The 22,514-nt window shown below is 47.1% G+C and overlaps 6 protein-coding genes across 6 annotated transcripts; 3 read left to right on the top strand and 3 right to left on the bottom strand.

Moving 5' to 3' along the window:
• Positions 1–1,485: 1,485 nt before the first annotated feature.
• Positions 1,486–2,235, bottom strand: ANOM_005587 (uncharacterized protein; the record flags this gene model as incomplete). Its single annotated transcript, XM_015550844.1, has 1 exon — positions 1,486–2,235. The coding sequence occupies one exon, from the start codon at positions 2,233–2,235 to the stop codon at positions 1,486–1,488; it is 750 nt and encodes a 249-aa protein (XP_015407166.1).
• A 2,542-nt stretch (positions 2,236–4,777) lies between these two features.
• Positions 4,778–6,929, top strand: ANOM_005586 (putative plasma membrane antiporter; the record flags this gene model as incomplete). The annotated part of the gene is made up of 9 exons (XM_015550843.1): positions 4,778–4,832; positions 4,893–4,961; positions 5,010–5,116; positions 5,165–5,338; positions 5,411–5,823; positions 5,874–5,922; positions 5,972–6,338; positions 6,406–6,507; positions 6,562–6,929. 9 exons carry the CDS (start codon positions 4,778–4,780, stop codon positions 6,927–6,929), a joined length of 1,704 nt encoding a protein of 567 aa, XP_015407167.1.
• A 1,625-nt stretch (positions 6,930–8,554) lies between these two features.
• ANOM_005585 (DUF3431 domain-containing protein) lies at positions 8,555–9,695 on the bottom strand (the record flags this gene model as incomplete). Its single annotated transcript, XM_015550842.1, has 5 exons — positions 8,555–8,674; positions 8,734–9,300; positions 9,350–9,464; positions 9,515–9,545; positions 9,627–9,695. The coding sequence occupies 5 exons, from the start codon at positions 9,693–9,695 to the stop codon at positions 8,620–8,622; spliced, it is 837 nt and encodes a 278-aa protein (XP_015407164.1). The 3' UTR covers positions 8,555–8,619.
• A 2,641-nt stretch (positions 9,696–12,336) lies between these two features.
• Positions 12,337–14,642, top strand: acuF (phosphoenolpyruvate carboxykinase PCK1; the record flags this gene model as incomplete). The annotated part of the gene is made up of 4 exons (XM_015550841.1): positions 12,337–12,518; positions 12,655–12,730; positions 12,788–12,988; positions 13,299–14,642. The coding sequence occupies 4 exons, from the start codon at positions 12,337–12,339 to the stop codon at positions 14,640–14,642; spliced, it is 1,803 nt and encodes a 600-aa protein (XP_015407165.1).
• A 4,607-nt stretch (positions 14,643–19,249) lies between these two features.
• ANOM_005583 (putative mitochondrial dicarboxylate carrier protein) lies at positions 19,250–20,568 on the top strand (the record flags this gene model as incomplete). Its single annotated transcript, XM_015550840.1, has 2 exons — positions 19,250–20,145; positions 20,215–20,568. 2 exons carry the CDS (start codon positions 19,250–19,252, stop codon positions 20,261–20,263), a joined length of 945 nt encoding a protein of 314 aa, XP_015407169.1. The 3' UTR covers positions 20,264–20,568.
• A 429-nt stretch (positions 20,569–20,997) lies between these two features.
• On the bottom strand, positions 20,998–22,514 carry ANOM_005582 (SUMO ligase MMS21; the record flags this gene model as incomplete). Its single annotated transcript, XM_015550839.1, has 3 exons — positions 20,998–21,724; positions 21,808–21,983; positions 22,058–22,514. Coding segments are annotated over 3 exons (1,360 nt in total), but the record flags the coding sequence as incomplete, so codon positions are not given.

Below are 22,514 nucleotides of genomic sequence, written 5' to 3'. Positions count from 1 at the left end.
TAGTAGTCTTCGGTTTTCATGAACATATTATGTACCTTAAGAGTTTATTATATCTGTTTAACATGGCTTTTTTTTAGTAGTTCTTCCTACTGTGAGTAGCATATTTCAATCTTTAGGAAATATTTGTTTATATATATAAATTTATAAAATTTTGAATTAATAATGCACTCGTACATCTTCGCCAATTCTTCTCACTCGCCCTTGTAGCATGTGATCTTTTTTGTTTCACATGAACTTCACATGATTCTGCCAGGAATTGTTGCAGCCTGAAGGTTAAGGCAATGTAGCTGGGTCTCGACGTAGGAACTTGAGTTCAGTCACCAAGCAAACAACAGGATAATGCTTATATGGCAAGTAACCGACAGTTTATAATCCACCTCAATGCTTCAAATATGCAACAGACGTGTTCGAATTCCTAGTCCGCGATAATGCATGCTCAGCAATAATTAGCCGATATGGAGAAAGTGGCTGTTTACAGCACATATTTCTCCGCTTTTATAATAGATGATGTTGATCACAGACATATGAAGGTCATGAAATGCGACAGGACATACTTTCCTAAACAACTTAAGATGCGTACAGGAGCTAATTATCAACAGGGGCATCTGGCATTCCACTGAATCAGATCCTAGGGAGCATTTGACAGTGGATTTCAAGAAACGATGCACAACATGTTACGGCTCATCATGTCTACAGACCAGAGGAAGAAGCCTCTAAGAAATGATGAGAGCGAGCAAGCTTGGCCTAGGATGGCTTATTCTACCACTAGAATACTTTGATAAGAGCGGGAGAATTCGCAACCCGATACCTAGGCCAAAAGCCCTGCTAGAGAATTGGATCGAGAGTTTAGCCGGTGATGACAAGGCGCAGTTCATAATGTTTTTGAAAGGAATGATGAAAATAGACCCCCACAATCACCTAACACCAAAACAATTACTGGCTGAGCCTTGGCTTCAAGATGGTAGCTGTGGTGATTGGTTAGCAGACTAGAAAAAAAGAGGAAACGGACACGATCCTGAAGGAAATAGTTCAAGATGTGATCCCTGTACACAGCAAGCACACCTACGTTTCTTATTGAACATCATGGTGCTAATATCATTCTAAGCTCAGTTGTATACTCAACTTGAAGTGCCTTAAAGATATCTTGACACATCGATTGATGCGGGTCTTGCATAAGGAAATGGGGACGGCGAGGAACATTTATGATATAGTTAATTCGGCCTAACCTACAGAGTCTACTCCGTACCTAGAATAAGAAAATGTGTCGTCCCCTTAGCCGATGCCAGATGATAAAAAGTATAACTCGCCAACAATACTTCATACCTCTGATAGACGGATCACCCCTTTTATAAGAGTCCGAAACCCCTTGAGCTTCCAATAAGAGCTATCCACAGTGGCCAGCTAATAATTATTCCTTGGCCATTTGACACTCGCTCAGTGCCCAGACCGGCTGACCCTCGAATTCCACATAAGAAAACACCATTTCTAGTCATCAGCCCCATCGATTGGACAGGCGACCTCATGGAAGCGGACATCAATCGAATCCTCATTATTTCGGTTCTGGAGGTAGTCGTTCTGGATCGTCAAGCCCTTGAAGTTTGGGATCCCATTAGGAGGCTCGACTTTAGCAATTTCCAATGTAACGGGGTACCGAGTCCCCATCATATTCAGTTCATTTTCGCTCTGCGACATAGCCTCCAATGCGTGGTCATCATCGCGACGGCCCTTGAAACGGAGATAGTAGTAGTAACTGTAAAATCCAGGATACGTGTTGCCGCCGAGGTTGGTTGCAATCCAACTTCCGCCGTTGGTCACGGTGCTTCCTTTCGGATCCCACAGGTAGAATTTCCCACCGTCTGGCACCCATTGATGTTGGCTTCCGTCTTTCAAGGGAAAGCCTCTGGAATACCATACTTGGAAGATTTTCTTGGAGCCTCCAAACTTGTAGTAGCTGTATACGCCACCGTCCGAGCCCAGAGTGTCACCACGTCGGTTCTCGATGTAGTAGCAGCTTCCATAGCGCAGGCCCAGTGCGCCCGACAAGGATTCCTCTTTTGAAGAAGGCTTGGTCACTTGGGAGATCAGGTCATTAAGATTGGGCCAGTATGGACTGAGGCTGGCAGGTTCGGGGACACTGATTTGGTCAACCTGCGGGCGATACGGACTGGCGGAGGCTTGGCCGGCCAAGTTGGAAGCCAGGAGAGCATTTAAAACGAGGTAAACAGATGTATGCATCTTGAAAAATCAACGGATACGTGGACTAACAGCTCTTAGTTGATTGATCGTAGGCGAGTGGGATGTATACCCTACGGTAAGAATACCAAAAGGAAGGATGACTGCGGGCTTATATATTACAGACAACAGCATAAACCTCAGAATTTCTACTCACCAAAAAACCGAAAACTACAGTTTACCCATGGTAATTATTCTTGTTGCGATACAGACAGCGAATATTATTGTTGGGTCAACGACGTCATGTGTTTCCCTATAGGGCTCGACACCTTCCGTCTTCAGCTCAAAGTTATCTCAATCAACTGTTTGCGTATGATTTCTTCGTTGAATAACATCATGATATTGAGATGATATATACCTGACGTGGATGAAATGTGAGAGGTAAAAATGAGGCTACTACAAAGAGTGTGAAATCGTCATTGAAAACCTTTCTTGCGATATCGACACTCCGCTGGAGTCCAGGCCTCGCCCGGTCTGGACAGGCTATTGCACAAAAGTTTGACGCACTTCCTAGGAAGAGTGGTATTCCATAGAATTCACAGCGCGTATGTTCACATCTTGCCTTTCAGTTGTGACTGAATGCTTAGAGCTGGGACGGGCATATATTGCTTCCATAGGAGTATGCGGTACTAAAGAGTCGTTATACTACTTTTCTGTTCACTCTAACGACAGGCTCTATTGCGTATATAGTCCCAAATGGCTGGTTCTTTGTGTATTTGTACTGAAAAACTGGACACTAATGGTAAATATGTAAGTTTATCAAATGAAGATATTCATTTTCACCGACTTGGGGGAAATTACAAGTACTAGTGGGTTTATTAGGGCTATAGCTTATGGGATTTATGCGACAGGGTAAAGAAGAGATACTCTCTACCTTGTCACCTTGTGGGAATCATTCGTGGTAATATGTCATGCGATTATTGCGATTATAAGTATTATTCCCAAAACATTGATCTTTTGAGAAGATATAAATGCACAGAGCTGTCGTACTCTCAATGCAGTATGCACTAGTCCTAATAAGGTTCAGGTTATGATGAACCTGCGACTGTTATGAATTTTTGTGTCTGTAGTAACTGGCTATATATCCACATTAATCTAGCTGTCTAATAGCCCAGTAACAAGAGATAGGCTAGTTGACCCAACTAATATTCTTAGACAGTGGTATGTAGAGCTACCTTCGCCAGTGCGAGCGTTACGGAGCCATCCTATACTGACCTTCGCGATCGCTTGCCCAATGGCTTGATATCTCCAGTGAAAGATATAGGACGGAGCAGTTCCAGTCCCGCCCTTGCTAGTGGCATAGAGAATAGAGCGCCTCCAAGGGAATAGTTGATCCACGATCGGATGCATACAGCAAAGCCACGGCATGACACCAGAGCATATGCCTGTGAATGGCCCCATGCCACCGATTACGATCGTTGCCCGTGCCAGGCCTATCGTCTGGAATTTATTGGGGCGAATGATACAGGCAGTAGATAATGTAGTGCGTTTCATTCGATGCGCGAGTCATTATTTGGCGCTCCATGACCGTCAAATGCACATATGTAGATCACTCTACCGAGATATGCCAGCTAGCCCTAAGTATTCGTACGAACCTAATTTATTGCCTTCCATCTTGAGTGGGAAAACTGCTTGAATCAACTTATCAACATGATTGCAGAAGAAGGAAATCTCTAGAGATAAATCACAACATCACTCATCGATGTACTATTTCTCTTCTTTCTCCGACCGTTTCTATCTGGCTCCTAAGGTAGCAACAGCGTGTAGAAGCCCCTCCCTCTATTTTACACACCTATAAATATCCATTCCAACATCGGAGCTAAGGCAATGCAAGATCCAATCTAGATTCAACCCATCTTATAAATGGTTGAATATCCAGATAAGGAGAAATATCTTCCAATTATACGCGACATCTATTGTTTTGTTGTGTTGCAATGTGATACATCCAAGGTGGCTGGGTGGCTAATACCAAATTTGTGTCCGCCTATTGCAGCAATATTGAAACATGTCTGGTATGGCGCTATCGGTGTAACACCATTGGACAATCCCCTGGCTCTAGACGGTCACCTCCTTACCCCTGCTGCCGATCACAAGTCAGATCACGTCGATCACTATCAATATGTCTAGCCAAGCTTTCTCGCGCCGCGATGCCCCTGCAAGGGTGCGTGTAAAAGGTCCACTCGGGTACGCAAGCCCCTGAGCTGTATGTTTCGAGACACTTGCAGAAGGATGAATGGCGGCTAGAGCAGATAACACAATACGCGCGGGTGATTGTTGATCATTCTTGATCTAACTTTATATCATACTCCCGAAGATGGAAGCGCTTCCACAAAACTGTTGGTATTTTCTTTCACGTAAAAGGAAATACAGTCGTGATCAACCTACGCACTTAGTGACATTCATTAACAACCTGAGTCAATGAAAGCTCCCAGCAGGCTAGGGATATTCAGGGGTGTCTTACGCTCAACTCAAGAGCCTTAAGAATTACACCTTGGCCGCAACTGTCAATTGAGACAACTCATATCATTGCTTGGGTTGGAGCAGAATGTTACACCCAATCCTTGATGTTAGCAATTTTAACATTGTACTCACCGTCTTGAGTATGTCCATACTGTTTTGGGAGAGGTAGCTTGATAAAAGACAGCTCACATTATACTAAGGTCTCTATATCCTTCTTTACGGCTATATATCTCTGCAATTCAAGCAAAGATGGTATCTAGGTGAAGCTCGTATGTAGCACTACTACTATAGTATCGGCGATAGCTAATCTTGCACAGTGCCTGCATTTCTTGTCGGCATCTCTTTTGGACCTTTTGGCGCCAAGTTTCTAAATATCTCACAATGGGGAGGAGAGGAAGCTGAAGAGCGCAGCGAAATCACCTATGTAGAGTCTACCTTGTAGCGTTATGAAGAATACGACTGATAAAAACAGGCATTGACACGCTTGGTTATCGGGATCCAATTGGTTAAAGTCGGATACCAATTGCCAAAGCGATACATAAAGCAGCGCTCCATCGAACTCATCATCTGTCTACTTCCCCTCATGGGAATAGGGTGGGTTATAACATCTTCATGCATTATGCTCATGGTTCCTAACCTCTCATTTGTAAGTGCCGTCGCTGTCAACGCCCTTTTCACGTTATAAACGCCAGTACTGATAAACAATGCTCTGACACAGGTCGCTGCGCTGATCATCGGCTCATGCGTGACATGCACTGATCCCGTTTTATCACAAGCAATTGCCAAAGGTCCGTTCGCTGACAAGTACGTCCGCCGGCATCTCCGTGAATTCATTTCTTCTGAGGCGGGTGGAAATGACGGGCTTGGGTTTACCTTTCTATTGCTGGCCGTCTCGCTCCTGCGGTACGCTGAGACTCCTGCAAACACCGAAAGTTTAGACGAATTTGATCTGGTTCGGGGAATCCCGGACGTACTTAGCACCTCTGATGTCGGTCGCTTCGGCGGAGGTGTCGGTAAAGCATTGAAGCATTGGTTTGTAGAAGGCGTCTTATACATGATCGTCGTAGGAGCTACGTATGGTGCTCTGATAGGGTTTGTATCTCGCAAACTATTGGTCCTAGCCCTGAAGAGGTATGTGAGCTTCGGTGATTATAGGGAAATTTTGCTGACTTTCACACTAGGAAATGGATTGAGAACGAAAGCCTCTCCCTTGTACCGATGGCTATTGGGGTGAGTTCTATCTAGGTGGCCGCAAACAGCCAGGCCTAACTTTCTGTAGATGTTAGTCGTCGGCACATGTGGTTGTGTCGGCTCAGACGAGACCCTCGCATGCTTCATGGCCGGGAGTTTCTTGAATTGGGATGGCTTGTACAATTCCGAGATGCAGGCTCGTCATGACACTTTTAACTCTACACTCGAAACCCTCCTAAACTTCGGCACCTTCATGTACCTCGGTGCCGTTATGCCATGGGAACAATTTCATATGCCCCACGACACTGTGATCACACTCCCGCGCCTACTTGGGTTGGGCTGTCTGATTCTACTTCTTCGTCGAATCCCAGCAATCCTACTTGGATACCGCTTCATGCCTGCCGTCTGTAATGACTGGACTGAAGCTTTGTTCATGGGTTACTTTGGCCCGATAGGTTAGTATTTCCCTGTTTTTGCCTCCAGTGCAGATCCTAGAAACTAACCATTTCTTTTAATCACTAGGTATTGGCGCAATCTCATATGTCGAATATGCCCGTCGACTCTTTCCCGAGCCCGGCGAAAGCGACAATGAGATCAATAACTTAACCGCAGCCATGACCCCCGGTGAGTAAATCGAACTCTCTGAGAGTGAAAAACAGCCGCTTATCAAGAAGCAAGTCGTATACTGGCTCGTCTTCTTCTCGATCCTCGTTCACGGTTTATCCGTCCCTATCCTTAACACATGCTACAAACTCTGCAACGTGCCATACATCTGCGACCACCCCGTGGAAGTCCTCCTTCTCTCGAACAACGAGCCCCTCCCCAACAACAGCACGGCAAATCGCGGACGACACTCAGTGATGGTCAACAACCGCTTCTCACGACCTCCAGATAGTGACAACGAGACGGACGATGGTCAAGCAGAAGACACAGCAGCGATACTGAGAAGAAGCGAAGACAGCGGCGGCATAAACGATGGCCGACTAGAATCACGGAACTCAATACAAATGATACACCGGGCAGTTGACACAAGAGATATGGTGTAGAATAGCATTGCATAGCATAGCATAGCATAGAACAACACAGTCTACCCAAAAATTGGCCTACGCACGATCATTCAAAACAGTACGTTGAAACTAAACCCACAATATCATTCACTCATCAACGCATTTGTATATCATCATCGTATCATCAGGTATTCCCTAATCCATCCCAGCAAACCGAACTCCACCAACAACACTCCACCTCATAACACCCGAAATAACACCCTTAAACAGGGCAAGTCTAAACACCACCACCTATCAGCATCTACCTCACACCCCAACCCCAAGCACAGGAAACAACCATACCTTTCCACAAGAGCTGCAAGTCTTGGTCTCACCAGGGATGGGAGCGCTGCAGGAGGGGCAAGCAGAGTGGGACATTTTGTTTATAGATCGAAGCAACTCGAGAAGATAGAGAACTACAGCACGGATCTCAAATTAGCGTCTCTCTCCTCCCAAACAAAAGCCCATTAATTAACACAACGCAGAAGTATGATAAGTCTTACCGAGCTAGGTTGCTATTGGGGACCTTGAGTGAAAAATAAAATCAGGGAGTGAGTACTAGTAGTAGAGTGAAGAAAGTGGGAAAAGTGAGTAATGAGAAATAGACGAGTGGTGATTTGAATCTGAATTACCCCGCCGTGCGTTGGGTTGTGCTTTTTTTGCCCCGCTTTTGGGTGGTGTGAGCCTATCACGAGATTGACAACACATAGACTGCGTTATTATTTGTTGGGATTAGGTGTGAACTTTTGGAGGGGTATCTGGGATCTGGGAGATTGGTTTAATCTCCTGGGTGGCTTTTGTTGTAGAGGGTTCTTGGTGTTTTGTGGTGATTTGGATGTAGTAGCTGAGTTGACCCGATATATAATTTTATGGTGGGGTTAGAGGGTTCCTTGTCATATCGCTTCATTAAACAGAGGATTCTTGTATTTCTAAAAGTGAAAATAATTAATTAAATAATCAATAGTATTGTACCCTATATTACTAAGTATACAATGTGCTATATTGCCTTTTCTTTCTCCGGCCAAAATATGTTCACTCAGCATCGGATAAAATTGACATATAGTTCAGGGTGTAAACAGATTACTTATCCAGGAAATCCACCTAACCCACCTGGGCACCTCAATCTAAACCAAACACAGAATAAACACAACAATAAATGAAACAGTCCCTCTCATGTCACCGGCTACTCGGAACGAATAGACCTGCCTATATGACAGGTTACATTCGCTGCCAGGCGCCCGTCGGGACTCCGATCCGGATATATCTTTTGTATCTTGAACACTCTATCGGGAGGATTAGGATCGAACACGGACAATGAACCCGATCCCTGTTTTCGGGTCGGGGTAGGTATCCTTCGGGATGCGTGTATCGGAAAATTCTCGTTGAAATACAGGGGTATTGAAGGGGGGTCTTATTGGGGTAACATGATAAAAACTCTCCTTCCGTTTATTATATATGGATGGTAGCATCCTTTTCAGAGGATTCATTTGGTGCATTGGAGAATGCATGTGACAATACATGAAGCAAAGAGTCGAAGATACATGTCTTAGAGAACGTCGAGAGTCATAAAACAAGTCATTAGTGGGTCATGCAAGATGTGTAAGCTTGGACCCCGGTCAAGTGGCGTTCTTCATAGAACCGTGCTTGGATGTATATCAAAATAATCAAGAACGAAAGAATACATATATCATTACTCATTACACAGACCGTAAAGTTCACAATAGCACTGCTGGGTATCCGGACATCTAGTTTCAAGTCAGCACCGTGCTCATTCCTAGTAATACCAAGCACGGATGATGCTCACGAAACTGGGTCCTCTAAGAATACCATATGCCAGAGCATTTCAAATACAGACCCAACGGTAAAGTTATCTAGACTCGTAGAGAGAGCCCAATCTCGCATGTGGACATAGTCTTCTCGTGGTCGCTGATGAATCCGTTCTCTAGTGAGAGCGAACTGACCGCAGCACACTCCCCCAATCTCCTTTGGTACCGTTTCGATTGATGTGTTGAAGAGTTCAGTGTAGATGGTGGTGAAATTACGGTATACAATGCTTGAGCTTGAAACTAGCTCGGGATCGAAAGGGCGGACTGCGGTTGGACAGCCCGGACGATGATGGCAACGAAGGTTCGCATATCCTGTCTGCTTTACCGCCTCGAGGCGCAGCATAGACAGGACAGTAGACGAATTTGTGTCACCAACATCATTATGCCATTGTGTAGCTGATGCGTGCATGAAAACTGTGATATCAGTCAAGGTATCGTACTGGTCAATAATGTGCGTCAAGTACACCATGCCCTCGCGCCCTTTGTTCTCCGGAACCGGAAAGTACCCAGGCTCATTATCAACAGTGTAGATATATGGTGTCCATCTGTATCGAAAACTATCAGTTCAGGTTCCGACGATAGGAAACAGCTAACGCTAACTGAGGCTGAAGATCGTCCACCCAGGATACATTTTCTTCTCGTATTTTAGCCAAAACCAGTGCTTTGGATATTGTCAATGGTAGCGGGTTATAAGGGCTATGAATCTTTTCTAGATCGGCGTTAGTCACGTTGCACAGGCCCGATAGCAGTGGATCGTACCTCGCACTGATACACGGTTTTCCCCATTCAGCTTTGACACAAGGGTTAGAAGCACTACACCCAGCAATATTATGTAGAGTACAAGAAAATGCCATATGTACCGACGCCAAACCTGACTGGAAGGACTTCTTGGTCGCCACAAGGCATCCAAGAGCGTGCCCATTGTTCCGCCGCGGGTCATGGATGTCCGTGAGAAAAAGATCAACCGCTAGTGTCCTGAGCGGAGTTCAGTTCAGATCGGATCGAGATACAGTGGGGCTAACGGTTGGAACAGGAATTCTTTATGAAGCACCTCGTAAAGAATATTGTCTATGTTGTCCAGTCGATTATAATTGAGCATTACTGATTATGTTCTTTCCCTCTGAATTCAATACTGGGTAAAACTGTAGATATCCTAAGTGTTGATTTTTTGGTGAAGTTGAACATGTAATGTGACCAATGATCGCTCCTCGATATTTTTAGACGGGTCCATCCGCAATTGCGTTCCAGGCATTCAAGAGAATCCTCTGCGTCCACGTGATGCAGCGTGAATTGTTTGCCTCAGGCACCTATCACCACCGTTACAATTCGGATAGGGGATGCTTCACACTACATTTGATTGTTGACTTTGGGACTGATCTCACCGCCGATTATACCCTCTTCATCCGACTGATTCTGGCCAAGTCTGACGAATGACCACAAGTAGGTGCTGCGTGACATGAAGAACCCAGCAGCAACTACTATCTATGTTCAGGCATCAGCGAGGTAGGTACCCTCATTGGTGGTAAGCCTGCAATCGTTATCATATTCCATCCTATCGCAGGGATGAATGTTTACAAAGTCGGTGACAGCATGTCCCTTTTTTACTTAAGTTGTATCTGTGGCTGTTCAGATTCTGTCTAGACCACTCCTGAATGGAGTACTATGAGGCATTTTCCACTTTTTTTAGTAATTACCCCTAGAAGTATGTAAGAGGTGTCGATTTTTGCGTCTTCACGGCGGACTCCTTCCTAAATCTTCCGTAATAGGAGCCCTTACCGTACCCACTTCCCGACCCAACTCTAGAGCCTGGGCCGAAATGTGATAGAGCCTTATTTTAGGAATAGTTGATGTTCCTAACTTACCCGATTTGTGGATCTCCACAATACTGAAGCCTGGTAGTCCTGGCCATGGCCTTTTTACACGAATTGAAAGAATCAATATCCGTTAATTCTGAACATTAATCTGGTCGTGTGCATTGTTGCCTGGGTTCGTTGTAGGCGAGAATGTTGTCCATTTCCAGGGGAGGATTAGCGCCCGGAAGAGATCCGTTGTGGCCCAGGCGTTTCGGATGCGGGGTACAGACGAAGGTAAGATACCAAAAGGAACCTAGTGGTAGGGAGGCGGTAGTGTACTATCGATTACCGGCATGTGTCCTTCGTAGGCCTACATCATCATTGGGTCGACACTGGTAAATTCTTGGCCGAAGAGCGCTTATCACTTGACATCGCGTGGGAAATGACCAGGGGCGCCTGACCAGTACGTAGTGTCTCGGAATATTTTGGGGAGAACTCGGAAGTTCCTGGGCGATCAGGTTTTCATGTGCTTTTTGCGTGGATACTATCCCTATTACGCAGAGCCTCGTCCAGGAACTCATTCCTGGCATATGGGTCCGAGATAAGTTTTGAATCCTGCAAAGTTCATATCAGATAATAGTTTGCAAAGGGGTAATATCGTCATGCTAGGGGCAAGTATTTTTACTATGGTATTCAAACGAATCTTCACCTAGAACAAGGAACAATGAATGCCTTCCTTCTCCTTCTGAGCGAAAACCGCGGCAATATCTTCTGCCCACTTTGTGACGTTGGATTGAAAATCAGACAGAGAGGGGGGCTCTGATTGGTCGGCAACGGTTAGCCTCGGGAGCCGAATGACTAACAGTATGCCTAAAGGAGGAAAGCGTCATTTAAAATGATGAACGGGAACCCGAGAATTCAGCCGGGATTTCGTCATGAGCACGTCTCGTTTGGTTAGGATGAAGTGATTATTGGTTTCTATTGATTGTTACCCTGAAGAGGGGCTAAAGATAGTCACTCGTTTGGGGGCGATACTGCGCCACTGGGCATTTCGACATCGTCGTTACTCTTCTAGAGCGTTTGTTTTCACCCATGTGGTCTTGAGCTCCCCCGGTCCGGCAGTAAAGGTCTAGCCGAAAATGTTCTCCCCGCAATTTGGGTCTTGGCCGCTTGACCCAAACAGAAGAGAGCAGAAAGAGTAGACTGAGATCATTCAACGTCACCACTTTGCAGACTTTTCCATCTGCCCGCATAAACCCTCGGGGCTGATTGATTGAATTCTATGAAGAAAAGGTAAAATACAGATCGAATAGACTTTGCGCATTGTGTAATAGCAAACGAATGTAAGACATAAATAATTGGGTAGTCAAGCTGTCAATTGCAGCGGTACTTTCAGCCTGTCCTAAGCATAGTTTGCATTCCTGCGCCTGGGCACCCACAACCCACCGCACTAAATTTATTACACCTGCATCTTTCTCCTGCATGAGACATTTCTTGACTGAATACCATCCGCGCGTTATCATCGGCCAGAGACACCCCTTTACTTTTATTCCGAAAGTCGCATTTTCTTGCCTCTAGTTGGTGCACCCGACCCGTCTTCCGGAACCACTTCGTGCCTACATCTGGGGTTCGGAACAACTCGGAAAACCCTAAGAGGCATTTTACACACTCCACGGTTACCAACGCTGCCTCAGCCCGGTCCTCAGCCCCGATATCTCCCGTCAAACTGTGGAGAAGCATATCGGAGTCGAAGACTGAAACGCATTCTGGACTTACTTTGCTGTGATTATGGCTTCTGCTGAAAACATTAATATACCCCGTGCTTCCCCAGCAGAAAAAGGTCCTCTCTACACAGATTTCTTCCAACAACAAGTCGCAAAGCAGCGCAACAATAACTATCATTCTACATCATTAAGAAACATGGTTGCCACATCTGTGAATCGCACTGCTCTGCACCCTGGTGGTGTCCAGTACGTCTCCTCTCCTTTCCTTAGCTCATCGTCCTTTTATCTTGGCTAGGTTGGACTGGCCTACATCAGGCCTCTGACCTCCCTCCGTCAACCACTCTTGTTAGTACGAGAGTCATGGCTAACATCTATCAACTAGGCCTGGCAAGGGTCACACCGAGCTGGAGGAAGAGCTTCACGAGCACGCTCACATCGATTACGAGCGTGTCGCTATTGTATGATTTCCTAGTCGATGCAGATAACCAGAAGGATCTGTCGCTAACGTTCATTAGATCGCTAACCCTGCCGTCCCTGCTCTCTACGAAGATGCTCTTGTTTACGAGACTGGTACTGCCATCACATCATCAGGTGCCCTGACTGCCTACTCTGGTGCCAAAACTGGCCGTTCCCCTTCAGATAAGCGTATTGTGAAGGAGGAATCTTCTGAGCAAGATATCTGGTGGGGCCCTGTTAACAAGCCTATGACTCCTGATGTAAGTTGCACTCGCATTAATCGCGCATTTTGCCCCTTGCTTTGCTCTAGTGCAGATCGCTGGCGCTTTGCGCAGCCGAGAGGCCAAGCTTTCCTGGGATGTGGAGATAGGAATGCTACGAGACATACAAAAATACCTCAATATTCGTATGAGGCATTTTTTCGTACATGTCGTGTGGCAGTCTAATACTCCGGCCCTTGCTTGTGTCACTTGTGCGCGCTTTTTTGCGCTGGCTACATGCATCTGCCTCGACGCCGTGTCACTATATGATGTCATCTATATAGGGCTGATTAGCTAATCCGATTGACAGGTCTGGCGTATCAACCGTGAGCGTGCTGTCGACTACCTCAACACCCGCAACCGTATCTATGTCATCGATGGTTTCGCTGGCTGGGATGAGAGATACCGCATCAGTGTCCGTGTTGTCTGCGCTCGTGCCTACCATGCCCTCTTCATGAGGAACATGCTTATCCGCCCTTCCCAAGAGGAGCTCAAGCACTTCCACCCCGACTATGTCATCTACAACGCCGGTTCTTTCCCTGCCAACCGTTTCACTGAGGGTATGACTTCTGCTACCTCTGTTGCCATCAACTTTGCGGAGAAGGAGATGGTTATCCTGGGTACCGAGTATGCTGGAGAGATGAAGAAGGGTGTTTTCACTGTCCTGTTCTACGAGATGCCCGTCAAGCACAACGTCCTGACCCTCCACTCTTCTGCCAACCAGGGTAAGGATGGTGATGTTACCGTCTTCTTCGGTCTTTCTGGAACTGGCAAGACCACTCTTTCTGCCGACCCTAACCGTGCCCTGATTGGTGACGACGAGCACTGCTGGACCGACAGTGGCGTCTTCAACATTGAGGGCGGTTGCTACGCCAAGTGCATTGGCCTCTCTGCTGAGAAGGAGCCCGATATTTTCAACGCCATCCGCTTCGGATCCGTCCTCGAGAACGTTGTTTTCGACCCCATCAGCCGTGTCGTCAACTACGATGATTCGACTTTGACCGAGAACACCCGCTGTGCTTACCCCATTGAGTACATCGATAACGCCAAGATTCCTTGCATCTCTGACAACCACCCTACCAACATCATTCTCCTTACTTGTGATGCTCGCGGTGTTCTGCCTCCGATCTCTAAGCTCACCACCGAGCAGACTATGTTCCACTTCATCTCTGGTTACACCTCCAAGATGGCCGGTACTGAGGACGGTGTGACTGAGCCCCAGGCCACTTTCTCCTCTTGCTTCGCCCAGCCTTTCTTGGCTCTCCACCCCATGCGCTATGCTACCATGCTGGCTGAGAAGATCTCGAAGCACAAGGCCAATGCTTGGTTGCTCAACACCGGCTGGGTTGGCGCTGGCGCCACCACTGGCGGTAAGCGTTGCCCTCTGAAGTACACCCGTGCCATCTTGGACGCCATCCACAGCGGCGAGTTGGCCAACGCCGAGTACGAGGTCTACGATGTTTTCAACCTCCACGTGCCCAAGAGCTGCCCCAATGTTCCCTCGGAGCTCCTGAACCCCAAGAACAGCTGGATCGCATCCACCAGCTTCAAGGACGAGGTCAACAAGCTCGGCAAGCTGTTCAACGAGAACTTCACCAAGTACGCTGACCAGGCAACCAAGGAAGTCATTGAGGCTGGCCCAGTACTGGCATAGAATGTTTGCGATTTTTTGCTCGATTTCCTTTGTCAACTGATTCCCTTTTGTTTTTCTATATTGCATGGCGTGCCGCGTTCTATTCTTTGGGTCATTAAAAAAAGCTTGGCAAGACAAGCTGGGTCATACCATTTCGCATTCCGTTCGGTAATATCTTTTCTTTATGATCGAATATGGACATTGCTGTTCAGACTGGTCAATAGTACCTGTGAGATAACATGAAATGAATTTTTATTAGACTTATCATGAACATCTGTATGCCTTTCCTCGTAGTGCTTTTCTACCGTCATTCCCCTTAGCCGCTTTGAAGAAGAGTTATCAACGGTCAGATTAATCACCCAAGTGAGCCTCCCAAAATTAAAAATCAAATAAATATTACTCAGATTTTTGTCTCGAATTGCCTCGCCAATCCTTCTTCCCTCTTTTCTTTTCTCCCTCCCTTCCACTATTGGTTTGCACCCAGCTATAAGGATACTAGTATTTGCAATAAGCAACCAAGGAGTAACTGTAGTTGGATTGATCTATGATCGCCCGAATATTGAATGCCACTGGGCACACTAGCAAGTATTTCAAGGCGAATACATGATAGTTCATGAATCTCTACACGCATTCCCCGATGCAGAGCACACTCCACTCTGGACACAAGGAATCACATCATTGCTGGACTTCAGCAATTAGAGTCATGTGCTACTGCTTGTGCTAGTACTCACTATATACAGCAATCAAGCGATGGATACATCTAGTTGATATCTCGCGTATGTACAAGAGCGTTGCCTGCTTGCCTCTTATGTCGACATGCGCAGTGCAAATCAAGCTCTAAATATGCCGCGAAGCTTCGTTTCCATTGCGTAGGACCGGGTCAGTGAAGTGTCTGGCTATGTTGGGGGAACTAGCCATTGCGTCGCTAATAGGAATGAACAGTCTCTCGCAACATTTGGTAAATCTAGCGACACATAGGCACAGTTAGGAGAATTGAGGAACTGGACATAATACCGGATCCCTTTCGTGATGATAGCTGTTCGGTCAAGCTTATTTGTTGTCTAGAGTCAAACGGTAGAGCTAGATAACAGTCTCAAGATGTTTAAACGATCCTCGAATAATTCAGTTGTAATGTCAAGTCTGCATACAACGTCAATGGAGACGTGGCTAGCCATTAGGTGTCCACTAATCTCCTTGGCCACCGACAGTGCCCTACACTGACTGGCCGTGATTCTTGTACCTTCCTTTGGTCAATTTGATAGTAGGCCTCGCACCCATGACTATGTGGCTTGTCGTTACAGATGGTATTTGATTGCAGATGACCAAATTCTAATATGCGTGCACCAAGTACTGGAAGTACTGGAGGATGAAATACACGTTAGCTAACCGGAGACAAGTGACCTCCGGATTGTAGATTCATACAGCTTGAAGAGAATAATATCTGGTAGTAACAGATTCTTCAACTGAAGTAAAATCCTCGAATACTGATAGGTGATTCTCAAACAGGGTCATACTAACACGATTTATAGTTGAAAGGTTAGAGACTCGGACTATATCTTGCGAAAGATATCGAGATATAGCAAACACAAGTCCCAATCGGCGGCATGTTTTCCACGGTGGTCAAGGTTCCTATCGAGCAGTGAATTATTGTAGTTGACTTCCACAATCCCTGAAGGATACATCCTCCACAGGAAGCGTATATATCTTGCTTGGCAATAGCATCACTCATACACAGCCATTAAAGTATGTAGCTGAGATTGTGATAGCTCTGGAGGAGACCGGTTGATCTCTGTTGATGGTTTTGAGGGCACTGTGACGGACTTCTCATGTACCCTCCTTCACCTTAGGGCTTAGGACCCAATCCATCTTCAACCCACTCCCAACGCCCCATTTGCATGGCGGCCAACTCTACGATCGCAATACAAGTTCTAGAAAAGACTGGCATGCAGCCTCAACATAAGGCCCACAAATACCCACAACCATAATTACTAACCAACGATGGCTTCATGATAACCAACGTGATAAGACTTCCGATAACAACAGCGAGAATCGGCAATTCTATGATTTGCTACAGCCTCTAGCTCCCCACAAGGTTCAGTTGACAGTTCGATAGGCCCCACGGCAAGAGCGCCGGATACTCTATCGGCACACTGACCGCGTAGCTAAGCGGGTGGAAACCATTCATTACCGACTTCCCACCTTTTCCTTCCCGCTTCCCGTCCAGCTTCCGCATGGGACTCCCGCCTCTGGCCCGAGTAAGAACTAAGAGGACCCTGACCATGATGAATCGTGCTTGGCAGTCCGATGACCTATGCCGTTGGGCATCTCTTTGCCGGGATGTTTTCCGCGGCTATGGCTCCGAGGGCTTGTTGGGGGTTGATCATTTAGAATTAGACTGGGTAACTGTATCTAGGCCTGCCGAGATTTGTATGCAATTTTCTATTAGTGTTTTCTGATAGGATGTGTCGACTTGTATCCGCACAGCTTAGCCACGTAAACGATATTTTCTGATCTCGTACAGCCCAAAATACAGAAGTCGATCCTTTGTCATTTGGCGGTTTAGTAACTGTTGGCTAATAGAAAGTGGGCCTTATCCCCAGTCATATATGATGCCAAAGGAAATAATCCGCTTCAATATTGGCATTTAAACATAACACTACGCTTTCTTTTCGGGGAATACCAATCTATCTAGACAGGCAGTGTAGGTAGAGTTACAGACCGCACATTGGGAACACTTATTGTATACATCGGTGAAGATCTTTTGAGAAAGCTGGGATGCCCGTACTGTGTGGTATGAAACGTAGTAATCACTAACCCCGAATAAGTATACCATCTATACCGGAGAACAGTTGTCCGGATTCTTGTGCCGTACAATATAGTGCCTTTCGGATGACCCGTAAAAGGGTCTAATCCTATGTAGTCAATTTCTTTTCTGTTTGTCTGAGACTGTATAGCAAGTGCCGGTTATCGGGTCCCGGGTATCCCTCGGAGGAAAGGACTGCTGTGGGTGAAAGGAGATACGGCTATGTTTTTAGCGGTCGTTGCGCTGTATACTATTGAAATTGAGTAGTGGAATGGAATAATTATATGCAAAGTTAGGTAGTCCTTGAACCATATCACAACAAGGCCTATCATTGGAGGTCGGTGTGAAGACATATGTGCCGCCCCTAGAACCCGCGAGTAGACGCTCCCATAATACTAGTAGGTAGATTTAGGCCTCAGTAATTGCTATCCTCCGATTGGATCCCGGGTTGTCACCCGAGCCAGCACAGCGGAATAAAATTACTGAGTCATACAGTTGATCTTACCACCTGAGTATCTCTATCCTCGGGTACCGCCTGGCTCGGGTGGATGGACTGGTATTTGTTGGAAGATCGCCTGTACATGTACGCATACGTATATCCATGGATGGATTGAATGTCAATTTGACTTGTTCAATTTATATGTGATTATCCGGAAGTATAGTTAAGTAACTGTATTCTTTATATAACTAGCATCATATTGGAAACTGCTCTCTGGTCTTGGTGCAAATAAATAGTATTTTCATGGATTCATCAGCATCGGAAAATAGGTCGGGTTATCGTGGAACCACAAACGGACTAAGCAGTTCTTCCCCGGGTAGTGCATTGATACGGTAATATTACGACCCCCACTCCCATAGAATGTGACATGCAGTGGAGCTGGTACTAGTATTCGAATGATTTTGACTACCTTGAATATACTTTCCCTAACGAAGAAAGAGGGGAATTGTCATTATTTCTATTGACCAAATCACGATCTCAAGATCAAAATTCCATGCCAGTATATCTTGTTAAACAGAGCATACAATTCAGCGGCGAGCTCGTTTCCCCAGAGGGTTCCCCGCATTCGTGGCGGCATGTTGCAGTAGTACCACAGTTTCAGGTTAATCCTTAGTCTAGAGCTTTGCTGAGCACTATGACGTTGTATGGAGAGGTACCAGAGGGACCGGAGACATGCTTAGATTGTGGGGACCTCCTTAAGTACTATCTAGCGAAGATCGCTACATGAGAAACTACTACTATTTACTTGCTAGTCAAGTAATTGTTTCCACTCTCTGATGTGTCGCCATTCATCTTAGCCATGTCTCGTCATTTCGACCAGAAAACTTTATAACCCAACAAGTCTCCTCTGGGACTGAACCAAACTTCTTGACTGACTGACTGTACATGTGCTGTCCAATCCCCCGCAGCGTCACGCTTTATCATCTGACTGGCTACCAGAACTCACTTCACTGTTTCCTTCTATTTCAGTCGATCTCTTCTCTTTCCCCTCACTTACTCTCCCTGCTTTTTCTCGTCCACGTCGGATTCTATTTTCGTATCTGCTCCTGTTACTCCTCTTCCCCTCTTTTCGTGTCTCTCGTGTAGTATCCGCTATATACTACCGTATCCTTCGCTGGTAAGCTCCATCGATCTTTTTTCTCCTCCCCGTCATACGTCTCCAGTCGCACTTGCGTAACGTCTCCTGATTACTGCTGCCATCGGTTAGTGGATGGTCACACATGCTCTGCTCTCACTACTATTGCCGTCATCTGTTCAAATGCCCGCTCGGTACTAAACCGTGTGCTGACTTTTCCAGGCTTGTTGTAATTCCTCTTTGTGATCAAGATGGCTTCTCCAACTGCCAAAGAATCTCAGGCCGCAATGGACTTTTTACACCACCCCTACACCCGTGCGGCCCTTCCTTTCATTAATGGTGGCCTAGCGGGAATGACAGCGACCACCGTCATTCAGCCAATTGACATGATTAAGGTGCGCCTTCAGCTGGCAGGGGAGGGTGTACGAACTGGCCCTCGCCCGACCGCTTTCGGCGTTGCCCGCGACATCATTGCCGGCGGAAAGATCCTTGATCTCTATACTGGTCTATCGGCAGGCTTACTCCGTCAAGCCGTCTACACTACTGCCCGCTTAGGTTTCTTCGACACTTTCAGTAAAACACTCAATAAGCGCGCCGAAGCCGCAAATAGAAAGGTCACTTTCGCGGAGCGCGCCGGTGCGGGCCTTACCGCTGGTGGAATTGCTGCTATGATTGGTAATCCGGCTGATCTAGCCCTTGTGCGCATGCAGTCAGACGGCCTGAAGCCCCCAGAGGCGCGAGCAAACTACCGTTCGGTGGTGGATGCACTCTTCCGCATCTCGAAGATTGAGGGTGTCCCAGCCTTGTGGGCAGGAGCTTTGCCGACCGTTGTGCGGGCGATGGCTCTCAATGTCGGTCAATTGACCTTCTTCGCTGAATCTAAGGCTCAACTGAAGGCCCACACGTCCCTATCGGCTCAAAACCAGACCTTTGCTGCTTCCGCTATTGCTGGTTTCTTTGCTAGTTTCCTTTCTTTACCCTTCGACTTCATCAAGACTCGTCTGCAGAAGCAGCAGAAAGACCCTAAGACCGGCCAGTTGCCGTACAAGGGTTTGCTTGATTGCGCTCGCAAGGTTGCCAAGGATGAGGGTTGGTTGAGGTTTTACCGCGGATTCGGGACATACTATGTGCGGATCGCACCCCATGCGTTAGTCTCCCCACTCTCCACGCCGTTTTTTCTTAAGTGCTTATCGCTAACCCCACGGACCCACTTTAGGATGGTCACGCTTATCGTGGCTGATTATCTCAACCTCATTACGAAGTAAACGAGTCAACCTTCATTAATCGGACGACAGTTCAAAAGTCCCTTGGTGTAGAGAAAAAAACGCGTTGAGTTTTGATCGAATGAGTTGACTTCTAATGATTGAATTGCCGATCTTCTTGCGCTATCGAGCCATGGAAGTTTGTTTTCTTTTCACTCTCTGGGAAATGCGGCGTCCGGATACGATGCGACCGCAGCAGAATCATCCAGTTCTAGTCGCTCTAGAGCTCTGTGTTATTAGAATACCCCACGACTTGTTGTTCAGCTGGAAATCTTTTAGCGAACTGTCTATCGGACACGCATCGAGGATATCAACACGTTGGGAACAAATCTGTGTGCCCCATGACGACTCAAGGCAGAACAATAGCCCCTTGGACAATACCCCTGTTAGTGCGGTCCTGATTTTTTCTTCGTAACTTTCCTTCTTCTTCTGGTGTTTGTATTGTTTACTGGGGGCGCACGGGGAGTTTACTTGGTTTTCTGTTATTTCATGCCAACTTTCGTGGCACATACCGGGATCATGGCTCATGCTCCAGCTTTCACGGCGGGCGTGTATGTAATCTAGGAAGCAGTTCCCGTGTCCCGATTGAGAGGCATGGTTAATCACGATTCAATAATAATATTGATTTTCAGAAGTGATGGGTTGACTAACAAGGTAGAATAGTCTTGTTTGAAGCCCGAGCAACGCCGTCGGGTATCTATTGAACTTACAGAGATATAATTCGAAATGTTCATCAACTAATCATCGTCGACAGGAGCTGTACTCATCTCCTGTTTGATCCGTACATGATCTTGGCTGCGGAAACTTTCTGCATCCTGCCTATCATCCGAGTCCGAATCATCCACATCCATCTCATTACCGTCCTCCGTCCCATCATCGTCAACGAGAGTGATCCCGCTTTTCCTAGCCCCAGACTGTCTTCTCCGCGCCCCATCGGATAACTCATCATCTTCCGCTTCCCGTCTCAACGCCGCTTCATGGCGGCGCAGCCTCCTAAGCAAAACAGGATCCGTCCGGAGATCAGCCGCAGTCAAGACAACTGAGCACACCGGACACTTGACCGAGCGAACACGACGCGCGCTACGGCCGGCGGCTCCCGCCGGCTGGGGCGCGGGAACAGTCGTCGAACTATGCGCAATCATATCTTCAATCGCTTCGCGTTCAAAGCTATGCGGACATTTGGTACTTGTCACAGGTTCCCGGAAGTAAAGTAGAGTTAGAGGGCATTTGAGCGATATGCGCTCGCTCTCGATGGCGATCTCATCTGAGTCCGCCGGAGAAGGAGATCTCCGACGACGCGTCCGCCGGGCCGAAGAATCGGGCGCTTGCGCCGAAGCCGTAGCTGGATCTTCCAGATGTGAGAACCACGTTGATGCGTGCGGTAGTGGAGGAATATCTTCGCCGGGGTGTTTCGCTTCGTGAATAACTCGATAGAACCCAATGTAGGCATTGTTGGTCGAGTACCTGGTACAAACATCCAATCCCAATTAGCCTCATCATCAACCAACTCACCAAGGAAACCAACAACAGTAAAACCAAATACATACCGTTCCGTCAACGAAAGCCTATCCCACCCTGCATAATTCTCCCCAAGTAGCTCATCCAACCTCCTTGTCGGCGGCACACTTTCCTCCCCCCTCTCCTCCGCTTCCTCATAATCCTCATCCTCATCCTCGTCGTTATTCTCCTCCTCCCCACCCCGGCGTCTAGTCTCCTCATATTCCTCCCAGCATTATTCTCCTGCTCAACCTCCCTCTCAACCGTCCCAAGCACCCCAATCAACCTATCAACCCTAACCTCCCCATCAATCGTGCCCCGCATCCGCGCCTCCAACCGCTCTGTAACACCCCCGACCTTCTTCTCAAGCTCCCTCAACTTTTCCTCCCATTCCTCATCATCCTGCTGCTGTGCCCCATCCTCCTCACCCTCATTAAAATTCTCCCTCTCCCCCCTCCGCTCCTTCAACCGCTGCAGCCGCACCCGCGCATCAGTAAGCCGCTCATTAACCTCCCCAGCCGAATCGGTGAGCTTCTCCTCCGCGTGCTGGAGATGCGTCTTCAACGGTCGCAGCGACTGCGATTTAAGGAGAGATAGGAGCTTGATTTGTGCTGCGCTGTGGAGGGGTGCGATGGGCGCTTCGTAGTCTGGGAGTGGGGGTGTTGAGGCTCGGGGCCTTTGGCTTAGGCGCTGGACGCTGCTGCTTGCATGGCGGGATCGGTGTCGCGAGGAGCTTGGGGTTGGGGTTGGGGTTGTC

The sequence above is a fragment of the Aspergillus nomiae genome, assembly GCF_001204775.2.
Source record: "Aspergillus nomiae NRRL 13137 chromosome Unknown contig00123, whole genome shotgun sequence".
Classification (NCBI taxonomy): domain Eukaryota; kingdom Fungi; phylum Ascomycota; class Eurotiomycetes; order Eurotiales; family Aspergillaceae; genus Aspergillus; species Aspergillus nomiae.
The sequence above is the reverse complement of the archived record's forward strand: the minus strand, read 5'-3'. Positions and strand labels throughout refer to the sequence as shown.